At 34.0% G+C, this 18,575-nt stretch overlaps 1 protein-coding gene and 1 long non-coding RNA gene across 7 annotated transcripts; one reads left to right on the top strand and one right to left on the bottom strand.

Moving 5' to 3' along the window:
* Positions 1–3,086: 3,086 nt before the first annotated feature.
* LOC142619841 (pentatricopeptide repeat-containing protein At5g48730, chloroplastic-like) lies at positions 3,087–12,129 on the bottom strand. 5 transcript variants are annotated; one of them, XR_012841589.1, is made up of 5 exons: positions 11,625–12,129; positions 10,519–10,925; positions 9,393–10,124; positions 4,836–6,750; positions 3,087–3,969 (listed from the first exon to the last, which is right to left on the bottom strand). XR_012841589.1 is itself a non-coding variant. In XM_075793149.1 (4 exons), exons 1-3 carry the CDS (start codon positions 12,033–12,035, stop codon positions 9,407–9,409), a joined length of 1,536 nt encoding a protein of 511 aa, XP_075649264.1. In that variant the 5' UTR covers positions 12,036–12,129; the 3' UTR covers positions 3,087–6,750; positions 9,393–9,406. The 5 variants fall into 5 exon arrangements, 1 of the variants encoding a protein (XP_075649264.1); XR_012841591.1 differs by having other exon boundaries at positions 5,098–6,750; XR_012841592.1 differs by having other exon boundaries at positions 5,143–6,750.
* A 4,519-nt stretch (positions 12,130–16,648) lies between these two features.
* Positions 16,649–17,116, top strand: LOC142619818 (uncharacterized). Of its 2 annotated transcripts, none has more exons than XR_012841582.1 (2): positions 16,649–16,800; positions 16,903–17,116. It is a non-coding gene; the product is annotated as an uncharacterized LOC142619818 (long non-coding RNA). The 2 variants fall into 2 exon arrangements; XR_012841581.1 differs by having other exon boundaries at positions 16,660–16,800; positions 16,897–17,116.
* Positions 17,117–18,575: the final 1,459 nt, after the last annotated feature.

The following is an 18,575-nucleotide window of genomic DNA, read 5'->3' as shown; positions in this document are numbered from 1 at the left end:
GCATTTAAAATTAAGTATAATTTTTATTATAAATATATAAATAATTAATCAAATAAAAAAAATAGCATGTAACATGATGGGGAACTAAAAATTAGACCATCTCCAATTCGTCCATAGGAGTCGTCCAAAGCAAAAGGTCAGCCCAAAATGAGATGCCCATCTATGTACGTAAGAAGGTTGTCCATAGACATGAGGGTCGTCGAAGGAAAAATGCCTAGACGACCCCCAACACTTGTGATATTTCCAGAAATAGACTTATCCACAAGAACCTATAACTCAAACCACGTGCTACCAAGCCCTTGTTCACCGCCATTAAGTACTTAACTTCTAGTGGCAGTTGTAGAAGATAAGAATGAATATTCTAACTTCTATAGCAGTTGTAAAAGTTAAGTTTGAACTTTCAAACTTCCACAAATATTGGGGAAGTTACTATGCTAGTAACCACTCCAAAAACCCACTATATAAGGATTCATGAACATCAAATAAAGGTAAGTTCTACTACTCCTAAAAAGTGAGAATTCTTGAGTCCTAGAAAAAAACTAACTTAAGCAACGGAGGGTTTTTGGCCGGTTCAATGTAGTCTACATTAATCTTCTTTCTTTTTCATTTCAGGTGATCCAAGCAATCACTAGCCCATTGAAACCCAGAGCATTCAGCCAACTGATTTTCCATGCATTATCATAACATATGCATACGTATGGATACATCTAAAATTAAACACAATTTTTATCATAAAAATATAAATAATTAGTTAGTCACATATTAAAATTCTTACCTACATTTAATACTACTTATGATCATTTTTTTTCTTCTAATTTTTAATAAGATAGAACATGCGGTGATCTTTGTTGTGTTGCGATTTTTATTGAGCATATGTGATTAATTTTTTATTTATTTATAAATTTTATAGTTCATTAATATTAGATTTTTAGTATTTTGCACTCATTAATTCACTTGGCACAAAAATTAAAAAAACTTAAGTAGGTAATTATGGTGTGGTCTCCACATAAATTTAGACACATGGTGCAAAATTGGATTCAAGTTTCAAATTCTAATTGAACTTTGGTAGCTTTACCTATTGATATATATATATATATATATATATATATATATATATATATATATATATATATATATATATATATATATATATTATTGTAGTGCAATTAACTCATGTGAATGTGTTAATTTATTTAAATGACAAATGTGCCTATGCTAATTACTTGTAATTACAAAATTGTCATTGGTTAAAATGACAAAATACCCCAAATGCATCGCAAATGACCAAAGTATCCCCAATACCACAAAAATGACTAAAATATCCATAAAAACTATAAAATGACGGAAACTACAAAAACATTATGGGGCTGTTTGGTTGGTGAGTTTAAACAATAATTTTCAGTATTTAAATAACATTACACATATTTTTACACACTTTTTTACCTACATGTATTTTCAAAAAATACAAACAATGTTACTAGAATAATATTACCAAACGGGCCCTAAGTGTTGCAACAATGTGCTAATTGGCACTTTATACTATAAAGCAAGTGCCGATTGACACTCTAGCAGATTAGTCACAGTGCCGACTGAATGTTATAAACATTTGATGCAGTCGCTTAAGGCCCAAAGTAATAAAAAAAAAAAAAAAAAAACTCCCAAATTTTAACCAATAGGGTTATTTATAATCAATAAATAAAATAATATTTTTTTATTAAATTAAAAACAAATAAAAAAGAAAGAGAAATGCTATGTTCATAACACTTTTACAACAAACGGTAAGTGATAAGTTGTTACCGTGTGTTATTGATGGCAAAAAAATAATTATAGTGGTGAGGAAACAAGAAGCAACTTAACACCTAGGATTTGTTATGAAAAATATTGTAAATGTTGCACTTCTCCAAAAAAAGGAAAAAAAAAAAAAAAGAGCAATACACAAAAAAATATACAACATTTTTCAAATAGTTAAGCTAGCAAACTTTTACTAGTTCTTATCTAGGTCTGCAACTAACATTACTATTTACTTACCACTATCGATTTGCCACATCAATAAGTGTGAAAAATTTTGTTAAATTTTTTGTGTCTATAGACATTCTAAAAAAAAAAAAATTATACATAATTCATTAATTAGTAGTAATTTTGCATCTAAAACAAGATAATCAGTTTTCGCCTTAGGCACCCAAATGCATCAAACCCTTGACTAGTCAGCTTATTTCCGAATTTGTATATTAGGATTAATCCACAACAGTCAACACCCAAGAGAGCTATTCATTTGACGAACGTAGTAGTATTCACAGGTCATGAATTTTTTTTTGAGAAAGCCACGGACTGAACACACACACAGGGGAGTGAGAACCCATGTTTAATATCACATTACTCACAACATACAGAAACCAGTAACTCTTGAATGCTGTGTGAAGACTTTAAACCTATTGGGAGACCACAGGTCATAAATTAGAAACAAACAAATGCAAACAAAAATAAATAAAATAATAACTTACATTAATCGAATATTAGTGATTATAGAAGCAATCCCAATTTCGTTAATCGAATATTAGTGTTTTTTTAAGTTTCTGATAGTAATTTTGATCAAGATCTAATAATACATGGTTTTTTTTTTTTTTTTCCATTTATTATATCGTTCCCAAGAGGTTTGAATTTGGAGTGGAGTGGATATTCGCAGTATATTGTTCCCAAAGTTTTGGAGTAATTATAATGTCTTATCCCAAAAGAGCTGCACATAATAATACGAAGGTCAGTAAGAATTAAGAAATACTACCATTCTTGTCTCAAAAAAAGAAATACTACCATTCAACCATTCATAACCGTCAAATACCACTCTATTTATTGTATTCTTTTATTTTCACGTGTCAATTTTCTTTAAAGAAAAAAGTTTCTTTTAAATATGATCAGCCAATAGAAAGGCCCCTCGTGATAATTTAATTTTTTAGCGTAATCACTATATTAATCTAAATTTTTATCAAGAGGAATTTGATATTTAACTAAATTGTTAAGTACTTAAATAAATTTTGATTAAAATCATTATAAACTTTTTACAATCATATCCCCATCCATTTTGAAATGAATAGATCAACATTAAATTTTTATCCTAAGAAGAAGTGTGAGAATCCTACTCCAAATTTGCCTAAACCAATTTGAAGAAAAACTTTCTTTCATAAATACATAGCCATAGATACTCCATTTGCTATTAAAGTGGTGTGTTGGGCAGTTACTTGGTCAGTTATTTCAGTTACACTGTTCAGAATATGTTAAGAGAGAGGTACCCATCCCACTTGCATCAACCACAATCTATATTTTCCGCAAAACTCCAAATCCAGATCCAAGCTTTATAACTCCTCCATTGTCATTCTTGAATCCTCTATTCACAAACAACAAACTGCAACTCCCATTCTCATTCTTGGTACGTGTTTCTTGGTTCTTCTTGTGCATTTTACATATTAAGGGTATGCCAATTCCATTCATATTTCATCATGTTCTTTTCATTTCAAGACTCTTTCTTCTTGCCCATTTGAGTATGTGCTCTAATTTTCTTGTAACTTCCACTACTGCCATTGAAAACTCTGGCACTTTCTTGGATAACGCATTTGTTTCAAATGAACTCATTTTCCTTTTTGGGCAGTGATCAACGTATTATTGAATCAAGCTTTTACATAGGAAATGACTGACCATCAGAGAGAGGCAGATAGAAAAAAAGGGAAGGAGTTGGCGACAACCTCTTCAGAGTCTTCTCCATTGGGGAGGAGCACTTACAATGCTCACTTTGTCCGACTAGCCATCGAAAAAGTTGCTTGCCCTGGTACCACTGATATAACAGATAGAGAGATCTTCTTCGCCACAGTCGGACAGATGCAGGATATTGTTACAAAAGAGCCTAAGTAAGCCATGCTTTTCATCCATTCTATCAATCTATGGTCAACTGTTAAATGCTTTGATAATATAGGCTTATACCTGCACAAAGGTTCATGAAAGGTTATCATTTTGATATGCTAAAAGTAATAATAGCCAAAAGAAAAATGAATTCATTTAATCTTTCTTTCATATTCTTTTTCTACCACCTTTATAAATAAATAAATAAAAATTCTAATGTTATATTGCAGGCTTCCCACTCTCCCTGAGGAGCTGGACTTGCATAGGCTTTTCTTAGAGGTGATTTCTCGAGGTGGGAAGCGAAAGGTGAGATGAAGCAACTACCGCTGGTACTTCTTTTGTATATGTTCTTTAGATGTTTATTGCCTAGCCTATATATATGGTATGCAGAGCCATGGTTCTGCCATGTGCCTAAACATGTATTCATATGAGAATTGGTAATCATGTGAAGGAGACCAAGGGAAGAACAAATGTTAGAAGTTAAAACCTTTCCAATCCCAGATTAGTTAAATGTAATATTCAAAAGGCTCATTTTACTTATCAATATATATATAGATATCTTACTAAAGAAAATTCTGATGCAATGACATACGAGACTAGCAAAGATCATTCAAAAGTTAAATCTACTTCCACCCACTTTCATAGTAATTATGGCCTCCAAACTTCTAAAAAATGCACTTCACTTTGGAAGATCAAGACAGTGGCATTGAAGAAACTACTGCAACCATGAAAATGAATGGTATAGAAACTGAAAGAGAGCTAAGAAAATAGATTTTAATTCAAGTTAATAGTAGCCCGTCTAGAGTTAGATCTATGACGATCAACAGCATGCAATATGGAGTCAAAACTAATATGGTGAGGAATAAAAAATGCTCTTCACTGAATATTTCTAAATTAAACTGCTATGCTGCTGTTAAGACAAAATTCAAGTCCAAGAAATCCAATACCTGCCTCCAAAGAGTAAGACAAGAATTGCACATTGTTGGATATTAAAATGGAATTATCCAATCAAAACTGTATGTCCAAGTATCAAAATCCATCTCCTCCAGAAATTAATTAAATGCAGCCTAAAATTACTTCTACAACAACCTTTTACTCCTGCTAGAAAAGTGACCTTGTAAAGCCATCTTTATTGACACTGTGTGCCTGTGAACAATCATGCAGCTTGAGAAGGAAGGATTATGGGAAGAGGTCCGTGATGTTATTTACCCAAATATAGCAGTTTGTGACCTGCTTGATCTTTATGATGAGTACCTGCTTCATTACTGTGAAGATTTCATTGCCCAAAATAATGCTGGTTGGTGTACAGAACTCCCATCCTGCTAATGTGTTAAATAAATAACCTGCCTGTAAGCTAATGATTTCATATATTTTTAGCCTCTGTACAAAGTTCAACTACAACACCAGCTGAAGCACATCAGAGGTTCAGACAAAGGCTAGCTGCAGCACAAGGCCCATCATTTCCTACCAAAAAGAGGAGCTTCAGACCAAGGCTACCAGCAGCACAAGCCCCATGTGTTGCTACCAAAAAGAGAGAGAGCAATTTTTATCCAGATCTGCCATTGATTTCACCTGCAATGTTAAACCAAGTACCAGATATCGAACTGTTAAGTAGGAACTCTCCCTCTAATGATAGGTGTATGGAGCTTCTATTTCCTATTATCTGCTGTGTTGCTGTCTCTAAACTTGATAGGAATCCCTCTTGCAGCTCCACCAACAATGCTACCAAATCATTCAAGTTCACTTTGGGCAATGGCGGACAGCTGGTTTCCAAAAAATACTCAAGCCAAGACCAGTCAACAACAGCAGCAAAATATCCTCTCAGCTCCATGCTCAAGTTCAATTCCAACAGAAGAAGAGGTTGCGGAAGGGCTCCGCCTCTTTACAGAATCTATAACAGAGTGGTACTGGGACAAATACTTGGATCCCCAGCTCGATGCAGTTGCAAGGTCAGATCTGGGTGAAGATTATCAAGGCATGTGTCCCTCACTCTCCCTCCAATTCTCAGTATGAACGACTTGTTCTTTTATGTGTATGTTGAATCTTTCTCCAAAGCTCTAACTCAATACTTTTCTATCTCCTTGGCTGGGTTCTTATACAGGAATGGACCCAACCCTATACTTTGACGTAAAAGAACTTGGTCAGTTAGCAAAACTTGTTTACTTTTTTTTTTTTATAGAGCTATCTCTGAAGCTATTACTCCAAAATTTGCTTTTATCTAGCCCCTACAATGAGTTCAACTGCAAGAACATTCCCAACACAGGGGGACGTTGGAACAGAGCTCCTCTTGACACAAGCTGAACCTGCTTCTATGCCAGAGAGGGACTGGAACATGTCCTTGGATTCTCAGCTGGATGCAGTTAAAAACCCAGATCTGACTCAACCTGATCAAGGCATGTGTCCTCACACTCCCTCCAATTCTAAGTATGAACAGCTTGTTCTTTTTATTTGTATGTTGAAGCTGTCTCCAAAGCTCTAACACTATAATTTTCTAGCTCCTTTGCTGGGTTTCTATACAGGAACAGAGCCAATCCCATACTTTAAAGCAGAAGGTTGGTACTCTACCCAAGTTATTCTGTTTGCAAAACTCTTTTTTGTAGCAATCATTGACTCAAGATGACATGAAATGTTATAAATCCAAATATTTTGTAGCTCCAGAGTTGAATTCGACTGTAAGACCAATAGAAGCTCGACTTGAAATTAAACCAAGGCTCACATTAGCAGTAGGTCAAGTTGCTCCTACAAGTCAGAGGGAAGTTAGTGATTCATTGCCTACAGATGATCTGGCTAATGCAGAGAAGAAGAAACTGAAGACAGCAGCAGCAGAACTTCAACCAAGTGCACCATCTGAATACAATATCTCTGTAAAAGAACAGTGGGTTAGTAGTGACAGACCAGGCGACATACAGATGAAAGCTGAAGAATCAGAGAGTCTAAAAGCGGCTGAAAAATCCGTAAGATATACAACATAGTAAATGGCAAATTATTGCTTTTCAAAGAAATTATTCTTTCTGCTAGACTGCATTTTCCAGTACAAATAACCATACTGGGAAGTGAACACAATATACAAATTCTTTGGAAAAAATTTCATTCTTGTTAATAAAAACAAGTGGACATTCTGTTGCATTAAGGCATGTTCTCAAAGAAGAAGAAGAAGATATTGGCAGTCTGGTACCACATGCTTTTTTCATCAACAATGTTACAAAACTCTTGATTTTGTCTCTTCTCACATAGAAATATATTAATTCTCCAAGCCTTGATGGGGTAATTTGTAGGTGACAGGTTGATAACCAAAAAGCTGTGGAAGACAAACAGAGATCTGACAGAAATATATCCATGACAGAAATCCTAATGCAAAAGGCAAAAGCTGAGATACATTGCAATGTGGGATCTGGTGAAAAGGCTAAACCAGAAGGTGAAAAAGACGTAGACAAAGGTTTGAACATGGAGTTATTAACAGGGGCAACACATGGTAGAAAAGGAATTTCTGGAAAAGGCGATTTGGAAAGAGAGAAAACTGCAGACTAAGATTTGGATAAAGTCTCAGTTCCAGGGACAGGACATGGAAGAAAATGAAGTGACATCAGAAGAGGTTTTAGCCCTTCTCATGGAATGAGTGACAGAACAAAAAAAGAGGGTATAAGACCTAGTAATGATGATGCAATTTGGACATCCAAAATAGAGCATATTATATTAAAAAAAGAGGAAAAAAGGGGGAACAAAAAAGGAAAAGAACATAACAATTTATTCTTTGATTTGTAAAGTTGATCTGATGTGATTGCAGATATATTGATACTTTGAATGAGTACTTAAGAATTGAATTACCATACTTCGACAGAACTTTCAATCACCTGATTTAAATTCAATATATTTTGGAAATTGAGATGACAGTATATTAATCCATTGTGATTAGAATTTTTTCCTGTCAGAAATGTGTCATACTCCCATACAATAGAAGAATATATAAAAAATCCTACTCTTTATATTAAAAAATATATATAATAAAATAATTTTATTAATAAAAAAAATAGCGGTTTGAATGCACAAAATGTGTACCAAACTACACCCGAGGGATTACAAACTTTTTTTTGATAAATACCTGAAGGATTACAAACTTAAGTTCAAAGAGTTGATAAATTCAAGAAAATGACAAGGAAATCTGTGCAAACATCTCAACGCAGATTTTTTGATGACATTATTAGGATGCTCAAGCCCTTCAAACATTCTAGGATTATGGTCACGCCAGATTGCCCACATAACACACAATGGAATCACCTTCCATATTAGCACTTCTGACACTGGAGTTCTCCTTGTCACTGTCTTTGGCATAATTGAAGAGGCTCCAAATAAGGCAAACAGAAAAGACCCAGCATCCCTAGTGACTAAACAATAAAAAAGAAGATCATCAACTGATTCTCCATTATTCTTATAGGCACAACACCAGTCCAAGATCAAGATATTCCTTTTCAAATCCTGCCCCCTTCTCTAAACAAAAACAATAACTTTAGAAACTATGGAACCCGCTTTTTTTTTTTTATTCAATTCTATTTTATATCTACTACTTTATTTTTTCAGCAAAAGTTTTCTTATTGCTAATTAAACAGGTCAACCAAATTCATATGTATCAAACATATTACTCTTTTATAATGAAGATCTGTGCACTTATTTCCAAGCTCCATTAGACTTATTCCTCTTATTTCACTTATGCTGTTGTATAAGTATCAACACCACTTCCAAAAAGGCCTCTTAGTCAACTTGCGATTCTTCAAATAAATCTAGCTCATTGCCTTTCTCTTAAATCTCTTGATTCACAAAGTTGCATAATCCTTTTTACATTAACTCATTTCACTTTTCTTTTTTAATTTAAATTTTTATGAGCAATTCATTAAATATAAAAAGAGCATTTTTGCAGGAAAAGCTTTTCACTTATTTCATCGTCTTTACCCAATTTTTATTTGAACCTGAGACCTTTTCAAACCCGCACTGTTCTTTTAGCAACTGAGCCAAGGCCTAAGGCATTGCACGCTTAATCTTCTTTGTTAGCATATCCATAGATCTACTTTTTCCAAACAATATTTTTAGCTCCATATCAAACATCATACTTATTTTCTTTTTTAAATTGCAGGGCGCATATCGCACAACTACTTTAATTGGGGAGTTGATTGCATGTTTTTAAGCCTGGGTGCAAGGGCAAGTAACCCCAATAGTTTAAAGTGGTTTTCCACAATTAACCTAATTCTTAAATGTTATGAATGTTAAGATTGCTACAAGTTACGGATGAAAAGAGAAATGGAAGATAGGTTCATGCTTTCTAAGGCCCAATATCAGATGCAAGACAAGTTGAAAAATCAAAATTATCACAAGATATTGATTCTTTTTTTTTGAATTTTAAAAATATACACATTCAAAAGTAAGGTTCACTACTAAACAAAGAATATGTGATGTAAAAAATAAGATTCACTACTAAACAAAGAGTATGTATATACATCACAGGGAGGAATGACCTGTAAAACTTCCCTCATCGAAAGTCGGGCTTTCCCATATATGATTGAGTCCCTTCAGCGTATCCAATAAGACTTTGGAGCTCCTTAACATGGCTAGTCATCCCATTGATTGAATAAGCTTTAATCATGGTTCTATATGTAATCTTATCAGGCTTACATCCTCTCTGCTCCATCATGTCAAGAACTCCCTTCATCTCTGCAAAGCATCCCATCCTACCATAAGCATCCACCAGGCAATTGAAAAACACAGTATCCAGTACTACATCTGAATTCTCAATAAAACGCAAAACACCACCAATCTTTTCAGGTTTACCAGCTTGCCCATAAGCCCTTACAAGCGAGCAAAGTGTAACACAGCTTGGCTTAATCCTCTCTGACCGCATTAGCCTAAACAAATATTCCATTTGTTTTAAATCTCCAGCCTTCCCAAATGCATCTATCACCACATTGTAGGTAACGATCGTCCAAGAGTAATGGTATTTCTGCATGTATTCCATCACAGCACTCATTTTCTCATACTCTCCTGCTTTTCCATAGGAATCTAGTAGAATATTGAAGGTCCGAATGTTTGGTTGGACCCCCGCACTCTGAAATTTCTCATAGCACTTCTCCATTGTTTCTGTTTGCCTGCCGCTACCAAAGGCTCTGAGTGTGGAGTTCATGGTCCAAACATCAGGTTCACAGTTCTTCTCTTGGAGCATTTCCACAAGGGTCGATTCCATCTCTGAAAACCTTTTAGGAAGTAGAAAGAATAAATTACTGCTCTGAGAGTGAAGCATAATATCAAGCTCCATCTGGTTGCAAAGAATATAAGACGGAAACAAAGTGAACTGAAACAAAGCCAACCTCTATTCTCAAATTTGGTTTAGTAGGCAATTTATAGGAGTAGTGGAAGCAATGGCTGCTATCCATCCACCTTTTCTCTGCCCATTTAAACAAATAGAAAAAACTGAAAAGTAAAAAGAGACCATTTTAATATACTGCTTAGTCCTTGTTGCTCTCATTCTTGATGTTCAGATGATGGTTGATATACTTAAATTTATATTAACTTGGTTCCCTTAGTTTCTTGGCAACCAGATGGCGCATACAAAATTCATAAAAAGGTGAGGAGAAATTGTCAACATACTTTCTGGCCTTCCCATAGACATCGATTAGGGTATTGTATGTGACAGTGTTTGGTCTGATTCCCTGAGTTGCCATGTCAGAAAGCAGAGCCTGCACTTTGTCAAAGGCATAATACTCTAAACATGATTTTATGAGGATTGAGTAAGTCTGCACATCCGGCTGACAATCAGGAGTATTCTTCATCTGCTCGAGGAGGGAAAATGCTTTGTCAAAGAGACCACTCCTACCATAGGCAGATAAGAGAGCAGTGTATGCTTCATGGTTCACAACACAACCTTCATCAATCATGGCTTGAAAAAGTTCATCAGCTTTTTGAGGTTGCTTACATTTTCCAAGCATCACAATTAACTTAATGTACACTCCAGAATTGGGCTTGTACCACAGCTGCTCACGTGGTAGTTCAAACACCTGGAGATAAGAAAAGATACCAAAATCATGAGAGGAAACCCTGGTAAGACTATTAGACTACTTGTCTTCTAATTCGTAGAATTCAGATTGTTGTGTAAAAAGTGGCTTTGAACATGTATGAATACAGCATGGATAGGATAACTTCCTATGTCACAGGTTCAAGTCCGGGAATCGGCCTCTCCCAAAAAAGAAAAAAAAAAAAGGGCATAAGGCTGACTAACAAATCATCTCTTCCAGGCTCTGCAAAAGGGAGGGAGAGTTTTGTGCATAACCCTTTTAGCTTGTTGTGCAAAATACCATCCAAAATAAGAAACCACTCTACAAATGGCAAACCCAAAAATAGTTTCTTCTAGCTTTTTAAGCTTATTTTAATGGGTTCCACACTACAATTGCAGCAACATTAAAGTGCACCCAAACATGCTTAGAATTCAAATATTTTTCTACAGGCGCACTTGTATTTTTGTTAATGGAAAATATCCACCACAAAAACAGAACCGAGTTACCCAAATCCAAAGTGGACATACTTAGAATTCATTTTCTTAGCAAACAAACAGAACCCAGTTGCCCAAATCAAAAAAAAAAGAAGAAGTTAAAGCTTAATATTTTGAATAGAATCAAATCAAATTGAACTTCAAAGTCCAAAAGTAAAGAAACCCATTTTCCAAAATATACATAGAGTTTGAAAGTGAAATAGACGACCTTGAGAGCAGAGTCAGGACGCAAAGCTTTGATTCTCTCGTGAAGAGCTTCAAGAACAGTCCTGGGAAGCAGCTTTTTAGAATTGGTGGGACCCCTCTTCTTCTCAATGAGTGCTTTGGTAGCCTCTCTCCTGAGTATAATTGAGATTGCTTTCCTCGAAGCTATCTTCCTGTTCACTTCCTCTTTTCTCTCCGTGGCTTCTCGCTTCTTAAGCTTCTCAATGTCTATCATCACTTTTCTTTGGGTTTGGCTTCTCTCTGGGACCGTTAAAGCGGTTGGTTTATCGTCTGGGATAGCAGTAGCATTAGAAGAAGAGGGCGGTGGTTTTGTGGTGAGTCGGCGATTGAAGGAAGGTGGGAATGGGTGGGTGGGTGTGGAGGACAGTGAGAGTGAGAATGAGAGTGCGGCCATGGTCGTCTCGTTTGTAGCCTTGCACTACAATCACAGTGAAATGGAGAGAGAGAGAGAGAGAGAGAGAGAGACAACATACGTAGGGAGCGGCTCAGGAGACTGGTGAGGAGAAGTAGAGAGATGAGAAAATAAGAGTTTTTTTTTTTTTTCTTCTAACCGTTGGATAACATTTTGGGTTAATGGTACAAATCTACCAAACTATTGAGCACAAATCTTCTGTCTCACTTTTTTTGTTCTACTTTATACTTTATCAATAAAAATTTGACATGTGTTCACTTAATTAATTAAATACTATCATTATTGACTTATTAATGCTACCGTTATTAATTAATAATAGTATTTAATTAATTAGGTGAACATGTGACAAGTTTTTATTGGTGGAGAATAGTGTGGAGCAGGAAAAGTGGGACAGAAGATTTGGACTCAAAACTATTGGGGGTGCTTGCACTTTGTAACCAGACTATAATAATTTGCAATTAAGACCTTAATTTGTATAGGTGCTTAGTTTGTTTTGATATAAAATATTTAAAATATATATTTTCTCAAATTTTTAGGTGTTTGTTTGCAGGTAAACTGTGATTAAACTTGTAAAATAATTTTCATTAACCATAAAATTATTTATAAAAAGTTGTAAAACGTTTTATCTTTAAAATTTTGATAAAATATTTTACAAAAATACACCATGACTTCCCTCACCCCATCTGGTGGCTAGGCCACTAGTTCAATGGGCTAGGTAGTCGAAGCCTCCATTTCAATGACCGATGTAAGAGGTCTAGTGCCATCTGTTTGGGGCCCAAAGTAACTGCTCTGAGGACCAGTGCAGGTGGTCCAATCACCAAAGACATCGTTCTAATGACCAAAGTGATCGTTCCGGCCACCAATGCTAGTAGTTTGGTCATTAAAGACATCACTTCGGTGGCGGTAGCTTGCAATCTGGTCGATGAAGCCACCATTTCGACATTCTGGTCATCTGACCTTCAACACTAGTGGTTTCAGTGGCCAAGCCACCGATTTTGGTGATTTACCTTTTTTTTACTTGTCATACCAAACATCTAATAATATTTTAGATTTGAAAATATTTTACTTTAAAACAAATAAAGCAAAAATTAGCACTTTACACCCCATTCTTAAATTAGTTGTTAACATTGATGTGTATAGTACGTGACCTTTAGAGAAGATTAGTATGAAACTATCCTTCAAAAGTTTCATTCTTTAAATTGAAAACATGGGTTAAATTGACCCGAACCTCAAATTCAAATTGAAAACACTAGTTAAATTGTCCAAATTCAAAAATTTAAGGGGGTGTTTGGTAGAATAGTTTGAGATGAGATTTTTGTAGTTTTTTGTAATTTTTTGAAATATGTTTAGGTGAAAAAGTGTGTGAAAAAGTGTGTAATGTTATTTAAAATGTAAAAATGTGACTTTAAAATTAGAGACCAAACAGGCCCTAAGACTTTGACACGGGTTAAGAGATGTTTTAAGGTTTGTGGGTGGAATTTGGACTATTTCCATATAGTGTGCGATGGATGTTATGGGCAACCTGCAACCCCTTTATTGAAGCTAGGGGACAACGCAGGGTGTTATGAGTAGCAAGTGGAGAATCGTGACCAAAATAATATGTTTTAATGAATACACGAATGTTTTATGTTTGGTGTTTGTAATTTTCAAGCTCTATAGGAGAAAGAACATCATTTGGACTGTTTAATGAACACAAACTTCATTTCAATATACAATTAAATTCATAAAAATTATAACATGTCAAGTGTGACATTGAACCATCTAATCAAAAGATCAAGTCGTTAATATGCATTCTTACATATTATGGCATCAACTATATATGTGATTATGATTAATTATACCTGATTAGTTCTTAATTGGATTAATTAGAATAAATTGCATGTCAAAATCTCATTAGTTTAATTTCAAGAAATACACCAAGTACAGCAACATGATTCCCTCTCCTCACATCCCTCCTTCAAGACCCCTACAGCCTTCCATCCACTCTTTTTGTCTCTGCTAATATAAGTTGTCCAATGATAACATAAAGATTTCCAAGATGGCCTTCTGCTAATTCCTATTGCAATTCGTCAATCTTGCGTGAGAGCTCCACTCAGTTTAGCCCAATGATTCCTACTTTGACTCTCTAATGACTCGATGTCCCTTCCTGCTTTGATTTCGAGTTTCGGGCCCTAAAAGAGCTCCACTCAATTTACTTTACACTTCTAATGACACAACGTTTCCTTTAACTTCAATTATGAGTATCATACCTCGGATCTCAAGTCATAACTCTAAAGTGGGAACACGCACTTAATCCGGTGACATCAATTTTTCAGATTATGGTGGCCAATTACACCTCATCAAGCATGTCATAAAGCATATAAATAAAACATACTATTATATTGCGTTCATAATAAAAAAAATACTACTATATTGCATCACATTGAAATTGGCATTTAAATTGAATTTGAACATGGAAATTCGAAATGGAAAGTATACTTCGAGTTTTGCATCATATATTGTCCTTGACTTAATTTACAACATCATGAATATTTACAAAATCAATATTGAATTTTAGAATTTATGTTACCAAAGTAAAAAGATCTAAAACTTTTTTTGAGACTAAGTAATTATTAGATCTGAAATCAAATTTAACCTTTTGCAAAAAACTTTGGATTCTAGAAAAGAGTCTTCATTTTGATCTTGAAAACAAATTCTGATTCTTGAAAAAGATTTGAAATTTGTTAAGTCAAAATATTATATTTGAAACCTAGATTTATTTTGAAGAAACATGTGTAGAAAGCAAAAAGTTTAAAAATAGTGCAGGAGTTTTCTTTCTACAAAAGTGTAGGAAACTTATTTTAAGAAAGAAAATGAGGGAATTTTATTTTAAAATAGTGCAGAAGCTCATTTTTAAACAATGCACGCAAAACTGTGTTTTTTGAAACAGTGCAGGAAATCAAGAACTTTGGCTTGATGTAAAAGACTATCTCTACCTTGAACATAAAACAAGAAATGTATTTTAAAACACCGAATTGGTTTTGAAAATTGATTTATTTGAAAACATATCTAAGAATCAGTCTAAATCAACAAATTTATGCTTTCATGAACAAGAAGATTTTTCTACAATTTTAACCATTCTTATGGATCTAGCATACCCAAAAGTTCTAAAACCTACTATAGACATGCATAAAATTCTAAGAACAAACAAAATAGAAGTGATATCTTCTAAGAACTAAGATCTAGTATAAGATTTTCATTGAAGAAGCATCCATTCATTCCTACTTAAAATCTAAATTATCATAATAATATTGTAACTAGACTAGTTTACACAAGCATGGTATTAATCATAAAATTTCATATCTACAAGAGAACTATCAACAAGCAAGGATCACATATATATACAAACTAAAACAAAAATAAGTATAACTACCTGCATATAATACCACAAACAATGGTAAAAATGCAAGAAGGTATGTTCAGGACTATGTGAATTTGAACACCTTGTTACTTCCTATAAAACCTTAAAGAAACTGATTCTAATATCATAGAGATAAACTAGAATGATTGCTTCATTGCACTAAAAATCTTGGTAGACCCAAGTACAAAAGCAACTTCTAAGAGATTGGAGGGGATGGAGTGCTTTGGAATGGGGCTGTTCCTTCTTATTTATATGGGTTTTGAAAAGTCTAAGGGTCTATTTAGATACCGCTTATTTTGCTGAAAACTAAAAACTTATTATTGAAAATACTATAACAAAGTAATTTATAAGCTAACTAATTTTTTGGGTTGAAAGTATTGTAGCTTCAGCTAAATAGTACTGTAAATAGTAACATTAATAGTACAAAATAATTCATCAACGTTTTTCATCTTTTTGTGGGGTTTGTGAACAGTAACGTAGGACCCAGATAATTTTCAGCCGAACACGCAAAATGTGGACACAAAACCCCATCCAGACACTCACTAAAACTCTCTCAGGCCGAGCTAGCACATAGAAATATATATGGGCTTGGTCTGTTGATTTGGCAGAACAAAACTGGGCTTAATCTATCGATTAGGTAGATCCACCCAGTTTCATCCATTGGTATGTTGGATGAAAAATTTGGGCCGTTTGGTATTGATAATATTGTTCTAATAACGTTGTTTGTAATTTTTGAAATACGTGTGGGTAAAAAATGTGTAAAAATACGTATAATGTTATTAAAAAATTGAAAATATGTTGTTAAACTACTATACCAAACTGCCCTATTGCAAATTTTTAGAGCCCGTTTAGTAGATGAGTTTGATTAATGTTGTTTGTCGTTTTTTGAAATACGTATGAATGAAAAAATCTGTAAAAATATGTCCAAAATTATTTAAAAACTGAAAATATAAGATTGAAATACCCTAGCAGTGTAGCCTCAATTGTTGGCATCCAGCTGGAAATCATTACCTTCCCCTTGTTTTTTTTTTAATTTATAATTTGTTTAATACAACTCATTAGCGAAACGTAATCTACACCACTCATTCATAATTGATAAATAGATACCATTAAAATACATATATATAAATAAATAATAATTAAAAAAAAAGAGAGTAGAAGAATAATTGAAAAGAATCAAGCCGCCGCGTCTTCTGGAGTGTTCTATTATTATCATAGCTTCCACGGATTTATAGCCACAAATTCCATCTTCCGCAGTGTCCTATTATATCTACACCCTCTCTCTCTCTCTCTCTCTCTCTCTATTCGCAGCCTCTCTCGCTCAGATCTCTCTCTCTCATTCATAAGGTAACTCTTTCTCTCTCCCTCCCTCTTCTTTTCAAAGTTTAGATTTTTTTTTAGTTATAGATTGTTGATGATTTTTTTTTTTGGATTGTTGTGAAGTTTCAGGATCAGTGGCTTTTTTTTCTTCTTCTTGATCTCTCCGATCTCCTTCATCTGTTCGTAAAAAGAGAATCTATCAAATCTCAATAATAATAATAATAATAATATAATGACTCATATCCTTCCCTAGATCAGCCTTTTTCCCCTACGGTTTGTTGTTTCTATCCTCCTGTTTGGCTTCCGAGTAAATCAGTATCAAAACAATTAATTATAAAATAAATTAATTTTTTTATAAAAAAAAAAATATTTTCTTGATTGTTAAGACTTTTTCTCGGAAACCAAACGGGATATAATTTATGTACGTGGAATTTTGTTTTTTTTCGTTTTGTGATATTATTGCTTTTGGTTGTTTTGTTGTTTGGCCTTAACTGAAGCGAACGCGGCAACCAAAGAGAGCGAGACCGTGAACGGGCTCAGGCTCGCGCCGGCGGCAAAGCCAAGCAGCCTAAAGGCGATGGCCTCACCCCCGAACAACGCCGTGAAAGGTACCTCTCTCTCTCTCTCTCACTTTGATCATTCTTTATTCTCTGTGCGTTTCGATGTAATTTTTGCTCAAAGCTTTTTTTTTTTTTTTCTTTATTTCCTGAAAATTACTTAAGGAACAAATTTTTTGGTTTTTTTTTTAATTAAAAAAACTTTTTATTAGGAAGAATTAGTTGAAAAAAAAAAATTTATAGAATACTTTGGGAGAGTAGTGCAGATCTGGTGAGTTCTTTCCTCTATCTGAGGAGATCTCAGATATATAATGTTTAATTAGGAAAAGTAAATTACTCTTTTAACCTGCTTTTTTTTAATTAAAATTATTTAACTAAATGATAGAGATAATTTAGAGTGTTTAAGAATTTGAGTGGGGATATTTTAGTAGTTAAAACCTTGAAAACCAAATTGGGAATTCTGTTATTAATATTATAGAATAGATTATTACTTTTTAAGTGAAAGGTAAATGACAAGCTTAGATTTGTCATATTGGCACAAAATGGTGTTAATGAAGTTCCCCAATTAAATTAAAAAAGATAGCTGCAATTTGGGCTTTATTAGTTAATGCTATCATGTTTTTGAATGAATCTAAAGCATCTAAAGAATTGCATTCAAGTTCTGCTAAATTGTTAGATACTTAGATGTTGATGATGAGCCAATAAAATTTTATCAACTCCATGGGGGAAATTCTAGAAAAAATTTGATTTTTGAAATTTGCCCCCTTGGTATAGAAAATGTAAATGCAATATCAAAAAAAGTTTATTTCAACAGTTTTAATCTAAGTGTTTTATTTGTATTAATGGAGGAATGGAAAAGATTAGAACACTTAAATTATTTTTTTTTGAGTGAACACTTCAAAAGATAAGATTGGTTGTATCTTTTGTTTGCTTAAGGGCCTGTTTGGTAGAAGAGTTTGAATAATGTTATTTGGGTGTTTTTGATATATGCGTGTTGAAATGCGTGTAAGGTTGTTTAAAATGTAAAAATGTGTGTTAGAACTTGCTCACCAAACAGGGTCTAAGTCTCTTATCCTTGTGTCTAATAAGGGATTTGAGTTTGAATCAAGTCTACACAAAAATAAATGGGTGTTTTGGTGTGATGATGAAGGGCTTTATTTTTAATAATAATATATTTATTTCTTTTAGGGATGCTAAGGCACTACAAGAAAAGGCAGCAAGGAAGGCGGCGCAATCTGCAGGAGG

The sequence above is a fragment of the Castanea sativa genome, chromosome 12, assembly GCF_040712315.1.
Source record: "Castanea sativa cultivar Marrone di Chiusa Pesio chromosome 12, ASM4071231v1".
In the NCBI taxonomy this organism is placed as follows: domain Eukaryota; kingdom Viridiplantae; phylum Streptophyta; class Magnoliopsida; order Fagales; family Fagaceae; genus Castanea; species Castanea sativa.
The sequence above is the reverse complement of the archived record's forward strand: the minus strand, read 5'-3'. Positions and strand labels throughout refer to the sequence as shown.